This window comes from Cheilinus undulatus, linkage group 18 (genome assembly GCF_018320785.1).
Source record: "Cheilinus undulatus linkage group 18, ASM1832078v1, whole genome shotgun sequence".
Classification (NCBI taxonomy): domain Eukaryota; kingdom Metazoa; phylum Chordata; class Actinopteri; order Labriformes; family Labridae; genus Cheilinus; species Cheilinus undulatus.
In genome coordinates this window covers 18,533,833-18,548,236 of record NC_054882.1, presented here as the reverse complement: position 1 = coordinate 18,548,236, position 14,404 = coordinate 18,533,833, and the positions used below count along the sequence as shown (strand labels likewise).

The window sequence follows — 14,404 nt, the reverse complement described above, 5'->3', positions numbered from 1 at the left end:
TGCATTTTTTGTCCCCATTAATATTTGTATGTTTTAGTTGGGAAACACACACTTTAAAACTATCATCATTCTATGTTGACCCAGCGTGCCCTTGGTGTCAGTATTCCTTGGTCTCATTTTATCATATGTTTAAGTCATGTTAATCTCTATTCAATTTCTGGACCCCAGCTTTTTGTGCTCTTTCAGCAATAGTTGATGAAATTATAAACCCCAAACCCCTTGACAGCGATTTCTGGAGTGGTAGGGGAGGGACAAAGCTGTAAAATTAGCTACTTGGTACTTGGAGTAGACTTTGAATGACCTTTTTGCTTTTATTTGAGCCGATTTACAGACCAGAACTTTTACCTCTACTGAAGTACATTTTAACCAGATTAACTGTACTTTTACTTGAATACAATAGGTACTTTTTCCACCTCTGCTAATTACTTTAATCAATCAATCAATCCATCAATCAATCAATCAGTCAATCTTTGTTTGAGTAGTGCCAATTCATAACCGAAGTTATCTCAAGACACTTTACAAAGAGGGCAGGTCCAGACCACACTCTCTGCTGTGGCCCACTACAATAGACCAGTGTTAATCATTAATATTATAATAAAGACTATAACCTGTTTTAATAAAGACCAGTGTTAATTTATTATTAATAAATATAGCAGTGAAGCAGTATTGCTCTGGAATTCAGTGAAACTGTTTAAGAAATGATTGTAGAAGTAAGAATGATGTTAAAAGATGAAGCAATGATCACTGTATTACTAGCTTTAGCAAAAATAACGGTGGTAAAAAGGAAGATGTATAAAATATATAAAGGTGATAAGTTAACCACTTTATGTGACTCCAACGATACTGCCCTGTGTATTATGACTAATACTTGTAATAATGGCAATTACAACAAAAATTCCCTGAAAATTGCACATTTTATCTTAATAAAGAAAGGCTACTTCACTAAAAATAATTGTGTCAAAAGTCAAAGTTTATTTATATTACAAATAAATCAGATGCAAATAAAGACCTAGTAAAGTGAAATTCAGAATTTGTGCCATAACAAACTAAACATGTTGGAAACATGTGAAAACACTGAGATCTACATGTGACTGAATTTTGGTTTTAGACCATTAGAAATTTTTCACCTCTTTCCTGGCTGGGTTTAATTTGGGCGGGGCAACTGGGGAATGACCCCACCCCCTTTTGATGGAAAAGGGGTACCTCAGAGCGATTCATCTCAGTACAGTCTGTTGCTAGCTAACGTCACTGCCTTTATTGAAACTTAAGGTAGTTTGTCTGTTTTTTTGTTCATTGTGAGGTAAATTTGCCAAATCTATCAGCCACAGTGGCCTATGGATCATTTAAAGTTTCATATAACAGAGATTTGAGCCAGAAAACGGACGTTGTCTCTTCTCTGGACCAGAACCAGGCAGCTGTGTTCTGATCACAAGGTCAACGTAAGGTCAAGGGGCAGATAAGCTTAAATAGTGTGAATGCTTTCCTCCATTCAGATTATAGCATTTTCAAATTTGAGAGAATCGTATTTCTTCTGAGGGGATGTGGCTTCAGCTTATTCAACAGACACGCCCACACATCCTAGAGCAGGTTTTACTGCCTCATTTTTCATGATTTTGAAGCTTAATTTTATATAGATTATAGTTTTTTATTTGACCTGGTGGTTCATAACACAGTGGCTTGCACACGACAAACCAAGATACAGATTATTTTCACTGTAGAGGTTCTTTAAACTGTGCTAGAGTACTGTTTAAATAATAAAGTTACCATTTTTTTAGTATCTCATAGCAGGGAGAGCACAGGATAAGGCTTTGTTTCAATGAATGTGCCAGGTCAAGGTAGATTGTACTATGAAAGACACCCTAGAACAAACAATGTTGTGAGAGACATGGCAAGTTATTATCAGCTCTCTCTTGTTATTTCAAGTAGACTGGTTCAGCTAGACTCTGTTTTGAGTTGCCTTTTTAATGCATAATCATCCTTTAATGTAAGTAATTTCTATAAGTTATTTGACAATTATTTAACTAGTTGCTTATTCCACCTTAGCTCACCAACTGAAAATGAATCTGTTTATAAAAAGCTTTTACAATGAGAATTACTAGATTACTTTATCATAACAGACTTCTTGCAAAAAGGAGAAGCACATAACAGATGTAAATAATACTGTAAAATAAAATTAACAATTGCTGAGTTCTATCTGTACCAGAGTCAGGCTTAAGAGTGCTATAGAAGTTATGTATTTCTCATCACCCAGGCCCCCTTAACAGGAAGCAATCGGGTTTTCCCTTTGTTTTTCACAGATTACCACAAAGCATTGCTAACACCACTGTCACTTCCCATAGCAGTGTGAGTGGAGTTCATTGGGGTGAGAAAGCTTTCAACTTGTCCGTGTCTGTCATAATGAGATTTCAACTCTCTGACATCCTCTTTAGTCTTGTTGAGCTAAGTGTCAGGAACAGTCATTTTTAAGGCTTGTTACAGCGTCAAAACTCAAACTCTGGATATTTGCATCATATAATCTTAAAAATCTATTTTGCACGAGTTAACTACATGCTTAATTTAACTCCTTATAACATACAGTCATTCATAGACAAATTGAAGAAGAAGAAACAAGAACTGAAAAAACTCTTTATCATTGCCATCCTTCATGACTCATTGTGTGAAACTGTCATAGTTCATTGAGATGCTTGAATAGAGCTGTCCTTATTTAGTTGTATCTCTAACACTTGTTCTTGTGATTAAATACAATCAGTTGTCAGCTGTGTAAAGGTACCTATCCAAATGGGAAGTCCAACTGCAAGCCAACAATGAACTATGAACAATATAGAAGCCAGAGCGATATCAGAGCAATGAACATGACTGAGCATGTGTCAGACTGCAGACTGCAGTCTCCCTCCCTCCTTGTGACCTCCAATGGCCTACAAAAGCAAAATACTTTTGCATATGCAGCAGACAAGATTTTAAGTTTTACTTGTCTGTGTCCAATGAATAAGGGAGAAAGGTTTTAAAAGATTGATGGACAGACTACCAATCCAGAGCTGATGAGACACAACATAATATTAGCAAATACGTAATGGCTACAGCTTCTTGAAAGAAAAAAATTGATCGATATTTAAAGCTCCAGTTAGAAACTACTGTAAACATGTGTTGAATTTGGCACCCTCCTGTTGACAAAGCAGGGCTGACAAAAATACATTATATGGACAAAAGTATCCAGTCGATCGACCATCACACCAACAGGGACTGTAATGACATTGCGTTCAAATACATGAACTTTAATATGGAGTTGGCCCCTTGCAGCTTTAACAGCCTCCGCTCTTCTTGGAAGGCTTTCTCACAAGATTTTGGAGTGTTTATGTGGGAGTTGTGCCCATTCATCAGGAGAGTTTTTATAAGGTCAGGCACTGATGTTGGACGAGAAGGCCTGGCTCGCAATCTCTGTTCCAGTTCATCCCAAAGGTAGGGTTCAGGTCAGGGCTCTGGGCAAGCTGGTTAAGTTCTTCTTTATGGACCTTGCTTTAAGCACTGGGGCACAGTCATGTTGGAGTAGAAAAGGTCCTCCTTCCCCAAACTGCTGCCACAAAGTCGGAAGCATAGAATTGTCCAAAATGTCTTGGTATGCTGGGGCATCATGATTATCCTTCACTGAAGATAAGGGGGGCTAGTCCAAACCCTGAAAAACAGCCCTATGCCATTATCCCTCCTCCACCAAACTTCACAGTTGGCACAATGCAGTCAGGTAGGTGCTGTTCACCCAGCATCCACCAAACCCAGACTTGCCCATCTGACTGCCAAATAGGGAGGCATGATTCGTAACTCCACAGAACACATTTCCACAGTCCAGTGTCGGTGTGTTTTCCACCACTACATCCGATTGGACTTAGTGATGTGAGGCTTGCATGCTCAACTATTGAAACTCATTCCTGTCGCACAGTTTGTGTCCATACGTTAATGCCAGTGGAACTTCAGAACTCCTCAGCTATGGAATCAGCTGAGCATTGCTGACTTTTACAAACATATGCCTTTAAGGCCATTGACCCTGCTCTGTGGTTTTATGTGGCCTTTTGCTTTATGGCTGAGTTGCTGTTATTCATAAACTAATAGTCAATGGCTGTCATTAACTCTCTTATTGCAGAGTTGGTATCCATCACAGTACCACACTTGAAGTCACTGAGCTCTTCAGAGAGACCCATTTTGTATCATAAATGTTTTTAATTTGAGACTTCATAGCGAGGTGCCTGATTTCACAAACCTGGCAAAGGGTCTGACTGGAATAACAGACTTTGAAACAACATATGTAGAGCAAGAATGGTTATTTCTTTAGTGATGTTTTGCTACTTAGTACATTTTCACCAACAGCGAGGTATCAATAGACATACAAGAAACGTAATATGTCCCCCACCACAAAGTATTATGAATGTATAACTATGTGTCTTTTCTGTTGGGCCCTCTGGGATTTAGACATTTCATGCATGCGTGTGCCTATGCATGCATAAGGGTGGAGATAGGTTATATGGCCAAGTGAAGCATGCTAGCAACATTAACTGCCAGATGTGTCTAATAGCCAATATATACAAAACAGCAGAAGATTGCATGCAGTATAAAGACATTTGCGGTACTTACATTAAACTTTGTCCCTCCACAGCAAACACGCATTCATTTCCATATTTTCACGCTGTCTTTCTACAGTTGCTGAAGCTGATTTTAAGCTAACTGTACCGACGTGCAAACTTAATTTGCTCGGATTCTTCTACAAGTCTTCAGTGTTACTTTGAGATACTTTGGCAAGCAAACGATACTGCAAACTAACTCAATCTGTGATGACTGCATTGGTAGAGCAGGTGCATACTGTTTAAAAACGGCTGAATGACGTCCAGTTGCTGCAGTATTGATGATCTGAAGTATTAAAATAGCGTGCCCAGGGCGCGTACAATTTCTTGTTAACTGTTGCTGTCTTAACGGCTCAGGCAATAGGAAAAGACGACTTATCATTGGCAAGAGCGTTACAATATCATACCTGGAAAGCTGAGCAATCAACGTCCTGCATCACAAAACTTATTTTCACTAGTGCTTGTGTAAAACACATGAAATAGAATAGTCTATATTAATCTGAGAATAATGTACATTATTAACTATATTTTATATCAGGCGTATTCACAACTTCTAAAAGTTTGCCGCCACGCATGCGTAAATTGAAGCTGCTGGCTAAATACGCCGGGTGTAACATGTATAGTATAACCACATTGGCTTCCTACAGAAATTGTGTTTACTGTACAACTTATTTGTTTTCGATAAATAGGGAGTAGAAAATGAGACGCTTGTTGGCTAAGAAACTTGCCATTGCGACCGTTTTACGATTGTTGAGCGAAGGCGGAAGTGATTTACATGGACACATCTTGCATTTAGCCGAATGAAGCTGTCTGTTGACTTTCTGCTAGCTTGTAAAGAATAACCCAGTGCACAGAATAGGTTTTGCATTACGTAAGACATATTTGGGGGCTAACTTTTTTATGCAGATTATATCAGTCCTAATATTTCAAAGAAGTAGAACACAAAGGGAGCCGACTTTTACAAAGATCAGGTACTAGTTCGCAGGCTAACGTTACTTTTCAAGGATGCAGGTGCAGAGAGTCGTTCTGTACTCACGGCCAGGTAGGAAAACAAGTTTACTTCTCTTTCTCATTATGGAAAGATACCTATTTTACGTGAAATGCGCAGGAACGTTATTTCTCCAATTTGGCTAAGCTGTACACGTACTGCGTATTTACATACAGGTAAAAACGGGACGCCAGTGCCTGGTAACTTCCGGCTGGAGGATACAACTTTATCAAGTGACCTGGAGGATGGGGACGTTCTTGTTCGGACGCTGTACCTGTCAGTGGACCCATACATGGTATTATTACAGCCAGCCCATAATGCACATTCACTTAAATCATATTGCTTTATTGGTAAGCTTTATCGGCAAAAAAAAACAAAAAAAAAAACAGAAATTGTCTCTTTTTTTGTATGAATTTAAGTTGTTGTGTAGAGAATAAACAGGGACTCTAGTCATCTCATACAAAGTGAAATATTTCAAGACTTTTTAAAAAAATTAATCTTGATGATTATTGATAGTAGATTAGCACAGAACACCAGTTCAGAAAAGGATTTATAATACATAAATGATAACATTCTTGAAAATTATTCTCATTTATGCTCTGAGTAATTGGTTGGAGCTCCTTTTGCACAAATTACTGCATCTATGTGATGTGGCAAGGAGCCAATTAGTCTGTGGCACTGCTGGGGTGTTATGAAGCCCAGGTTGCTCTGATAGCAGCCTTCATCTCGTCTGAATTGTTGAGTCTGGTGCCACTCATCTTCCTCTCTGCATTTACCTAGATATTCTTAATGGCAGTGTTTCCAAAAGTTTTTTTCTTCTGGTGATCCAACTTGTACAAAGTACAAGCCATCATGACCCATCAACAACTTTCCATACGTTATTGCTTATCAAGTCTGCCTTATGCATCTTCAACACCTGCTTGGTTGTGCTGATGGCCAGTGCTAGCTTGGAAAATGCTAACTCAGGACTCAATCTGGTCCTGACCTGGCGCTTTCACTTTTGAAGGGGCCACTTTACCTCTGTCACACTGGCTTTTTTTTATATGCCTGGCCCTTGGGCCTTCAGTGGGTATCTGGTCTGGAAGAATGCATCCATGACTGTGACTTTAGTTCTTTTTTGCTATCCAGTGGCTGGTAGAGCCTTGTTTTGTTTTGTTTTTTAATTGTGGTGGAGAGGGCGAGTGTGATAGGGTGGAGCTCCCCTATGTGGCTTTAATGTGTACAACAGACATGAATGTCCCATTTAAAAGTGTAGACAAGAAATTCTGAAAACCCAATTGTGAAAGAGATTTCACATGACCCAACCATGGATGCTGACTCAGACTTTTAGGAATAAGCACTCCACAGGGTTCAGGTCAGGCCAGTTGGCTCACCAATCAAGCATAGTAATGCCATGGTCAGCAAGGCAGTTTCTGGTAGTGTTGTCTTAAAGATTAAAACAAAAAAGTCTTGAAATGTTTCACATTATCTGAGATGAATCTAGAATATATGAAAGCTTTACTTTTGTAAATCACAGAAAAAAGAACTTTCATTTGATTATTCAAATTTTTTTGAGATGCACCTGTAAATTTTGCCTTTGCTTTGCAGCGTTGCAGAATGAATGAAGACACGGGTGCTGAATATTTGACTCCGTGGCAGCTTTCTGAGTGTGTGGATGGTGGGGGTGTTGGCGTGGTCGAGTCCAGCCGCTGTGCAAGTTGCACAAAGGGAGATGTGGTCACAAACTTTAACTGGCCTTGGAAGACCTATGCGGTTATGAAAGGAAGTGTTTTACAGAAGGTAGGTCATATGGGTTTGTTACAAGGGAGGTTTGATCATCTAGCAGAAATAAGAAAGCAGGTCGTAATATTAGCTTCTGTTTATTTCAGGTTGATCCACAGTTGGTTGACGGGCAGTTGTCCTACTTTTTGGGTGTTATCGGCATAACAGGCCTCACTGCACTGCTGGGTGTAAGGGAGAAGGGTAATATCATTAAAGGAGGCAATCAGACCATGGTTGTGAGTGGAGCAGCTGGTGCCTGTGGCTCCATCGCTGGACAGGTAAACACAGCAAATTACAGAGTAATAATGATTACGTGTGAGGTACCAGCAATCTTAAAATCTGGTTTTCTTAATGTTAACTCTTATAGGTTTTCAAAAAAAAAGAAAACCTAAGCATGAAAATGCATGACTTCTATGGAATTAATTTTGGTTTCTGAACCACCATTGACAGGGGTAGGTGTCTGACAGAGTAATAGCCTGGAGGCTTTAGAAACAGCCGTTTTATTTTACATTGTCCACAGCAAATATCTTAATGAGTGTTACAGTGCTGTAAAAGGATTTACCTCCTTCCTGACTTCTTTCTTTTTTGCATATTCATCACTCTTGGATGTTTCAGATCATCAAACAACTTCATATGCTAGACAAAGATATCCTAAGTAACTAGAAAATGCCATTTTTAAATCATGATTTTACTTATTAGGGGAAAAAGGCACCCAGACCTAACCTACCTGGCTGTGTGTGACAGGGTAATTGCCCCCTAAACCTAATAAAGGATTGTTCCACTCTTGACAGCAACAACTGCAAGCAAGCATTTGTGACAACTGGCAATGAGTCTTTCACATCTTTGTGGAGGAATTTTGGCCCACTCTTCTTTGCAGATTTGTTTCAATTCAGCTGCACTGGAGGGTTTTCAAGCATTATCGGCCTGTTTAAGGTCATGCCACAGCATTTTGATCAGATTTAAGTCTGAACTTTGACTAGGCCACTCCAAAACCTTCATTTTGATTTTTTAAGCCATTCAGAGGTGGAATTGCTGGTGTGTTTGGAATCATTGTCCTTCATAACTGCATAACCAAAGTGAGCTTGACCTTAAGGTCCTGAACTGATGGCCAGACATTCTCCTTTAGGATTTTATGGTAGAGAGCAGAATTTCTTCCACCAATTGGAGCAAATCATCCAGGTCCTGAAGTAGCAAAGCAGCCCCAGAACATCACACTACCACTACCATGTTTGACTGTTAGTATGACGCTCTGTTGATGAAATGCTGCGTTTTTTTACACCAGATGTAACAGGACACACATCGTCCAACTTTTGTCTTGTAAGTCCACAGAATGTTTTCCCAAAAATCTTGGGGATCATCAAGATCTTTTGGGGGGTTTTTTTGTTTTTTGTTTTTTTGGTCAGCAGTGGTTTTGGCCTTGGTACTCTCCCATGGATGCCCTTTTTGCCCAGTCCCTTTCTTATTGTTGAATCATGAACACTGACCTTAAATGAGTCAAGTGAGGCCTGCAGGTCTATAGATTATCCTTTGGGTTCTTTTTTGACCTCCTGAATGAGTCGTCTATGTGCTCTGGGAGTCATTTTGGGGAAGGTTCACCACTGTTCCAAGTAGGGCTGGGCAATTAATCACAAATTAGATTAAATCGCAATATGGCCTGCTGCAATTTTCAAATCGCAGAAGTTGCAATATTTCTTTAACTTGAAATGTGTCAAAATACCAGTTTAATAAATCTTTTTTTGCAGCAAAGATTTATGCACATTATGCAAACATTCAAGTGTCAATTTTTTTATAATCATTTACAAAAATCCTCCTTTTTCTGTTTTATGTATGTTTTTTTAATCAAAATGAGTGACAAAAATGATAATGCCTTTAAACAAAGCAAAAGACATCACATTTGCAAGACGAGCAAAAATAGTATGCTCATTCTAAAACTGCTGAACCTAGCGTTACTTTATGAAAGTCATACCCCAGCTACGATCAGCTGGTAGCCAGTGTCACCTCCCCCACCCCAGCTGCCTCCTTTATAGCTTAAAATCTTGTTGCTCCCCCATATTCAGATTCATGCTACTATGTATTAATTGCTTTGGAAATAACTTCATTGTTTTCAATACACATGGTCTTATTTATGGAATTATTTATTTCTGGAATTTGTCGAAAAATACACAAGATTAATCCAAGAATAATCACATATTCAATCGCAATATTTGGGAAAAAAAATTGCAATTTGATATTTCTTTTGCAAATTGTTCAGCCTTAGTTCCACGTTTTCTCCATTTGTGGATAATGGCTCTTACCATAGTTAGTTTTTTTTTTGTTTTTTTTTCCTCACCATAGTTGGCTGGAACCCCAAAGCCTTAGAAATGGCTTTGTAATCCTTTCCAGACTGCTAGATGCCAGTGACTTTGTTTCTCATCTGTTCTTGAATTTCTTTAGATGGTGCCATGATGTGCTGCTTTTTTTTTTTTTTTTTAAGCCTACTTCACTTTGTTTGACAGGTTCTAGTTAAGGGATTTCTGGATTCAACAGGTCTGGCAGTAATCAGGCCTGGGTGTGGCTAGTGAAATTTAATTCAGCTTTCGAAAAGAAATGTGGTTAATCACGGTTAATTACTTATTAAACTGTATGATTTTATCCTGCTTGTACTATTTGTGTTTTAGATTGGCAGACTGGACGGTTGTGTAAGAGTGGTTGGTATTTGTGGTTCTGATGAGAAGTGCAGGGCTTTAGTGGAAGACTTGGGCTTTAATGCAGCCATCAACTACCGTACAGAGGACATCCCTGCGAGGCTCAAAGAAAGCTGCCCTCATGGGGTAGATGTTTACTTTGACAACGTGGGTGGGAACATCAGCGACACTGTAATCACACAGGTACTGCTTGAGATTTTTTTGTTGTTAATATTGGTGTAAAATGTGAAAAGTCACAAATTTCAGATGGTTCTATGTTCATTTATCTTGCTGCCAGTATTTTCAAGGTTAGTAATCATGGCTGTTCTTCCTGTCTTTCAACAGAGTGTCTTGTATCTTGTAAAAATCAATCTGACATATTGACCTCCAACCCTCTCCTTATCTCCAGATGAACACCGGAGGCCATGTGATCCTGTGTGGGCAGATCTCACAGTACAACAAGGATGTGCCTTATCCTCCTCCCTTGAGTGAAGACATCCAGGAAACCCTGCGAAGCAAGAACATAACCCGGGAGCGATTTATTGTGCTGAACTACATGAACAAAGCAGATGCTGCCCTCTATGAGCTCAGTCAGTGGGTTAAATCCGGCCAAATCAAGGTAAAAGGGGAAATGATGATGATGTGTGGTTGATTGTCTAGGCGTTCATCTTTGTTTACAAAATTCAGACATCTGCAGCTTCAAAATTTGATGTGATTTTGCCTCCATTCTGCAGGTGCTAGAGACTGTGACTGATGGCATTGGAAGTATGGGAAGTATGTGAATTATACGTTTTACCTCATTGTATGGCTTTTGAGAGCTTACCAAGAGCTAAATCACTTTTTCCTTTTTGTTGCAGATGCCTTTTGCTCCATGATGACAGGAGGAAACATCGGAAAGCAAATCATAAAGATATCAGACTGAAGAAAATCACCGTAGCCTCCAGTAAACACTGCTCTCATAAACCACCATGGGAAGTTTTCCTATAGTTGCCTTCCTAACACTAAAATCAACAATAATTTAATGAACTTTGGTAAAATGTTGCAATGATTAGCTGATGTCAGCTGGTTTCTGTTGTGGGAATTGTTCTTGGACATGGTGCTTTTTTAAAAATGATTATAATGAAAAGTTGAGTGCTTGGTTAATAAGTCAATAGAGTGGTGCATTGAAATTCTGTCTCATGATATTAATCAGGATATTAGGCTACAAACTCTGAAGCAACATTGTAGCCAAAAAAAAAGGAACAAAACCAAATCAGATAAAAACTATGCAATCACTGTCCTGTCTTGTACAGAGTTCACAAACTGCCAAAAGGCTGCAGCTTTGGGGACGACTGTGGCCTATTGTAACATCTAAAATTAAAATGAAATGTGGGCCACATTTTAACTTGGAGTGTGAGCTTGACTATGTTGTACCTCTTAGGGGTTCGGAGTGTTTCTGTAGAAATTAATGCCCATTCATTCTGTAGAGCATTTATGAGGTCAGGCACTGATGTTGTATGAGAAGGCCTGGCTCGTAATCTCCGTTCCAGTTCATCCCAAAGGTGCTCAATGGCGTTGAGGTCAAGATTCTTTCACTAACCGTCTTTTTGCAAAGATGGCATCCATCAGTACCACACTTGAAGTCACTGAGCTCTTCAGAATGACCCATCTTGTATTACAAATGTTTGTGGAGACTGCATGGCTAGGTGCTTGATTTTATACACCTGTTGCAATGGGTTTGATTGAAACACCTGAATTCTTCAAGCATATTAATACACTAAAGATGAGGTATATCCAAGTGGCCCAGTCATCCTAGTTTTTGTTTGTTTGTTTTTTTGTTTGTTTGTTTTTTGTTTTTTGTGGCCCTCAGTGTAAAAAGTTTGGACTTGAAATTTTTTCAATATAATGTACAACTGAGCCAGCATTGTTTTTTGGCCCAACCTTACCTGAAACATGCCCAATTACACAGAGAAACTGTACCCATCTGCTATGCTGTATATCCTAGCTTCTCCAAGGGTATCCTGTTTGAAGCTTGAGCACAGAAATTTATGGCTAAGGCTCATGTATCTACTATTGCCAAGTATCTTATACAACCCGACTTCAAAAATACTGAAATATACTTTTAAGTTCAGGTTACATACAGAAAATCAAACATCAAATGTAATACCCATAAGGACCTTTTTCAAGGACCTTACAATATACAAAGACCCTACTGCATGTTCAGTTTCCATCCAGATAAATTGGTGATAGTTATCATGTTTAAGATAAAAATGTGACAACATAGTCAAAAAATGCAGATGGTACTTGCTATGGTGGTAGCTTTCTTTGACATGCTAGCAGTGCTAATATTAATAGATTTTGTCCTAGTATTGCACTAGGCAAAAGCTTCACTGTAAAACTTCTTCTTATCTGCAAAATGTTATCAAGTATCAGGCCCAACACCTTCTCCTCCAACCACTTCACAGAAAACTTAGTCATCAGAATCTCAATTCAGATTAAAACTGAACGTTAAAACAAAAGCAGGAAACCCACCCTACCACCTCTTAACAAAAATGAAAATTAAAAACAGCCATAAAATGTAAGGTTATTATGGTTTTGCATTCAAGACTTTATAAAAGCCTTAATAATTACTGAATTGATTTATCAACTTTTAATACGTTAAGACCATGCAGACTTCCTTAAGTTCAACATTTCTATGTAGCAATAGCCCAGTGAATTTTTTCCAGTTTTAAGTTTAGCCACAATGATCTAAATCAAGGGTCATGAACTATATTTACACAAGGGCCAGCTCTTTCCTTGACTTTGGGGACTGAACTTTCAAATAAACTAACATTTATTTAGTATATTTTCTTTCAGTTGTATGTAATCTTTGGCTTCAACAGTAAGAGTCAGGCTCTATACTACAGCCGGCCACAAGGGGGCAATAGAGACATCTTAACTGAATATTTCTGTGGCTGTCATGATGTCCATCAATGGGTTTGACACCATTATGATGTGCAATGATGAGCCCAGGAGGAAAATCGACTCCCTAGATGCCTGAAGCTAAAAATGGACTGTTAAATACATGCTGAACGTGCATTATATTTGCTAGTAACGGCTGATTAATGAAGTTCTGAAAAATGAGTGAAACATGAAATCATTCCAGGGGAAACTGGTTCAATATCAATTGTTTATAGAGTTGTTTTAATAGCTGCAGGGAGTACATTTTCTTTCCTCTGCACATTTTTTGATTTAACAATGTTCTGGGGACCAGATCAGAAGATGTTGGAGCCTGATGTGGCCCCAATTGATGATTTCTGATCTAAGTGGTGCATCAGTATTAAATGTTTCCCATGCATAGGCTGATTTTGTTTGAAGGATTTGTCACTTTGTTGTCTACCTCTCTACTGCATCACACTCTTTAACATTATTGTAAAGAAAAACAACATTTCTGATTTACTGTAATGAACATTTTATTCCACGGCACTATAAACCATTAATAAAATAAAATAGTGGTTGGCTCTGATTTCAGTTGTCACGAGAAAATATGTGGCAGGTGTAATTTCATTTTCAATTCATTCATATACTTAAGTGATTAAACATAGGAAGGGATTCAGAAGAAAACAAGTGAACACCAGTTTACAGCTACCAGTGTTTTTTACTCTGTGGTGGCCATGATGATTGGGTGGATGTCTGGGTTTATGAGCAGCCAATCAGTGTACAGTACAGAACAATCACAACCAGAATAATGGTTAAACATAATCAGTGATCGTCAATAAACTATCAAACAGTCTCCCTATGACAAACTTTTGGTGCTGTTCTGCAAAATAAAAGAAACAGTCCCATGCATAATTTGGAGGTGTAAATATAATGCTGTCATTGCTTACTCCCCATAAAGGGAATCAATACTGCCTCTTTGTGGACAAAGCTTGTAAGAACATCACTATTAAAGAGAAACTTCAATGTCCGTCTTTATGATGGAATTATACATTTGGTTATGCTTTCATAGAAAAAAGGTGCACATAATTTAATTTTCACAGCTGCTCTTATATTAAACTGTGAATCTTATCTCAGTGCGGGGCAATTATTCTACACTCACGCTGGGTATAGTTCTGGAAAAAACAGTGCTTCTATTAAAAGACTTGATAACTGTGGTCTCCTTTTTTGATGAATTAGATCTGTGTTCTTGTGAAATCCAGCACCTGCTACACACTAGAAGAGATTGAATTCTGAGTCCTTTAACAGACGGTTTACCTGCTGTCACACCTTCACAGAAATGTCGGAATCATCATTCTTGGACATTTTTCTTCACACACATAACTGGGAATGCTCTAGTATCTTTACCATGTCACCGCGAGGCAGGCATTTCCAGTGCAGGTATAATATAACATGTAAGGGGAAAAAAAGAAACCACTCAATACAATCAG

The 14,404-nt window shown here is 38.6% G+C and overlaps 2 protein-coding genes across 3 annotated transcripts in view; one reads left to right on the top strand and one right to left on the bottom strand.

The window, feature by feature from the left end:
- Positions 1–4,935, bottom strand: part of mideasb (mitotic deacetylase associated SANT domain protein b) — a 49,797-nt gene extending 44,862 nt beyond the window's left edge. The window contains exon 1 of the mRNA XM_041812296.1: positions 4,621–4,935. The gene's annotated coding sequence lies outside the window, so the exon portion shown is untranslated. The remainder of the gene's footprint in view (positions 1–4,620) is intronic.
- A 281-nt stretch (positions 4,936–5,216) lies between these two features.
- On the top strand, positions 5,217–14,357 carry ptgr2 (prostaglandin reductase 2). Of its 2 annotated transcripts, XM_041812309.1 has the most exons (8): positions 5,217–5,649; positions 5,772–5,890; positions 7,183–7,374; positions 7,464–7,634; positions 10,014–10,223; positions 10,429–10,638; positions 10,754–10,793; positions 10,877–14,357. In XM_041812309.1, exons 1-8 carry the CDS (start codon positions 5,613–5,615, stop codon positions 10,939–10,941), a joined length of 1,044 nt encoding a protein of 347 aa, XP_041668243.1. In that variant the 5' UTR covers positions 5,217–5,612; the 3' UTR covers positions 10,942–14,357. The 2 variants fall into 2 exon arrangements, with proteins under 2 accessions (XP_041668243.1, XP_041668244.1); XM_041812310.1 differs by lacking the exon at positions 7,464–7,634.
- The last annotated feature ends 47 nt before the right edge of the window (positions 14,358–14,404 follow it).

What these genes read in the sequence shown, in the direction of transcription:
- ptgr2 (XM_041812309.1), top strand. Translation starts at nt 5,613, where the DNA reads ATGCAGGTGCAGAGAGTCGTTCTGTACTCACGGCCAG. An exon ending in AAGGAAGTGTTTTACAGAAG is followed by an intron (nt 7,375 to 7,463) that starts GTAGGTCATATG and finishes TGTTTATTTCAG; the next exon opens with GTTGATCCACAGTTGGTTGA. An exon ending in TGGCATTGGAAGTATGGGAA is followed by an intron (nt 10,794 to 10,876) that starts GTATGTGAATTA and finishes TTTTTGTTGCAG; the next exon opens with ATGCCTTTTGCTCCATGATG.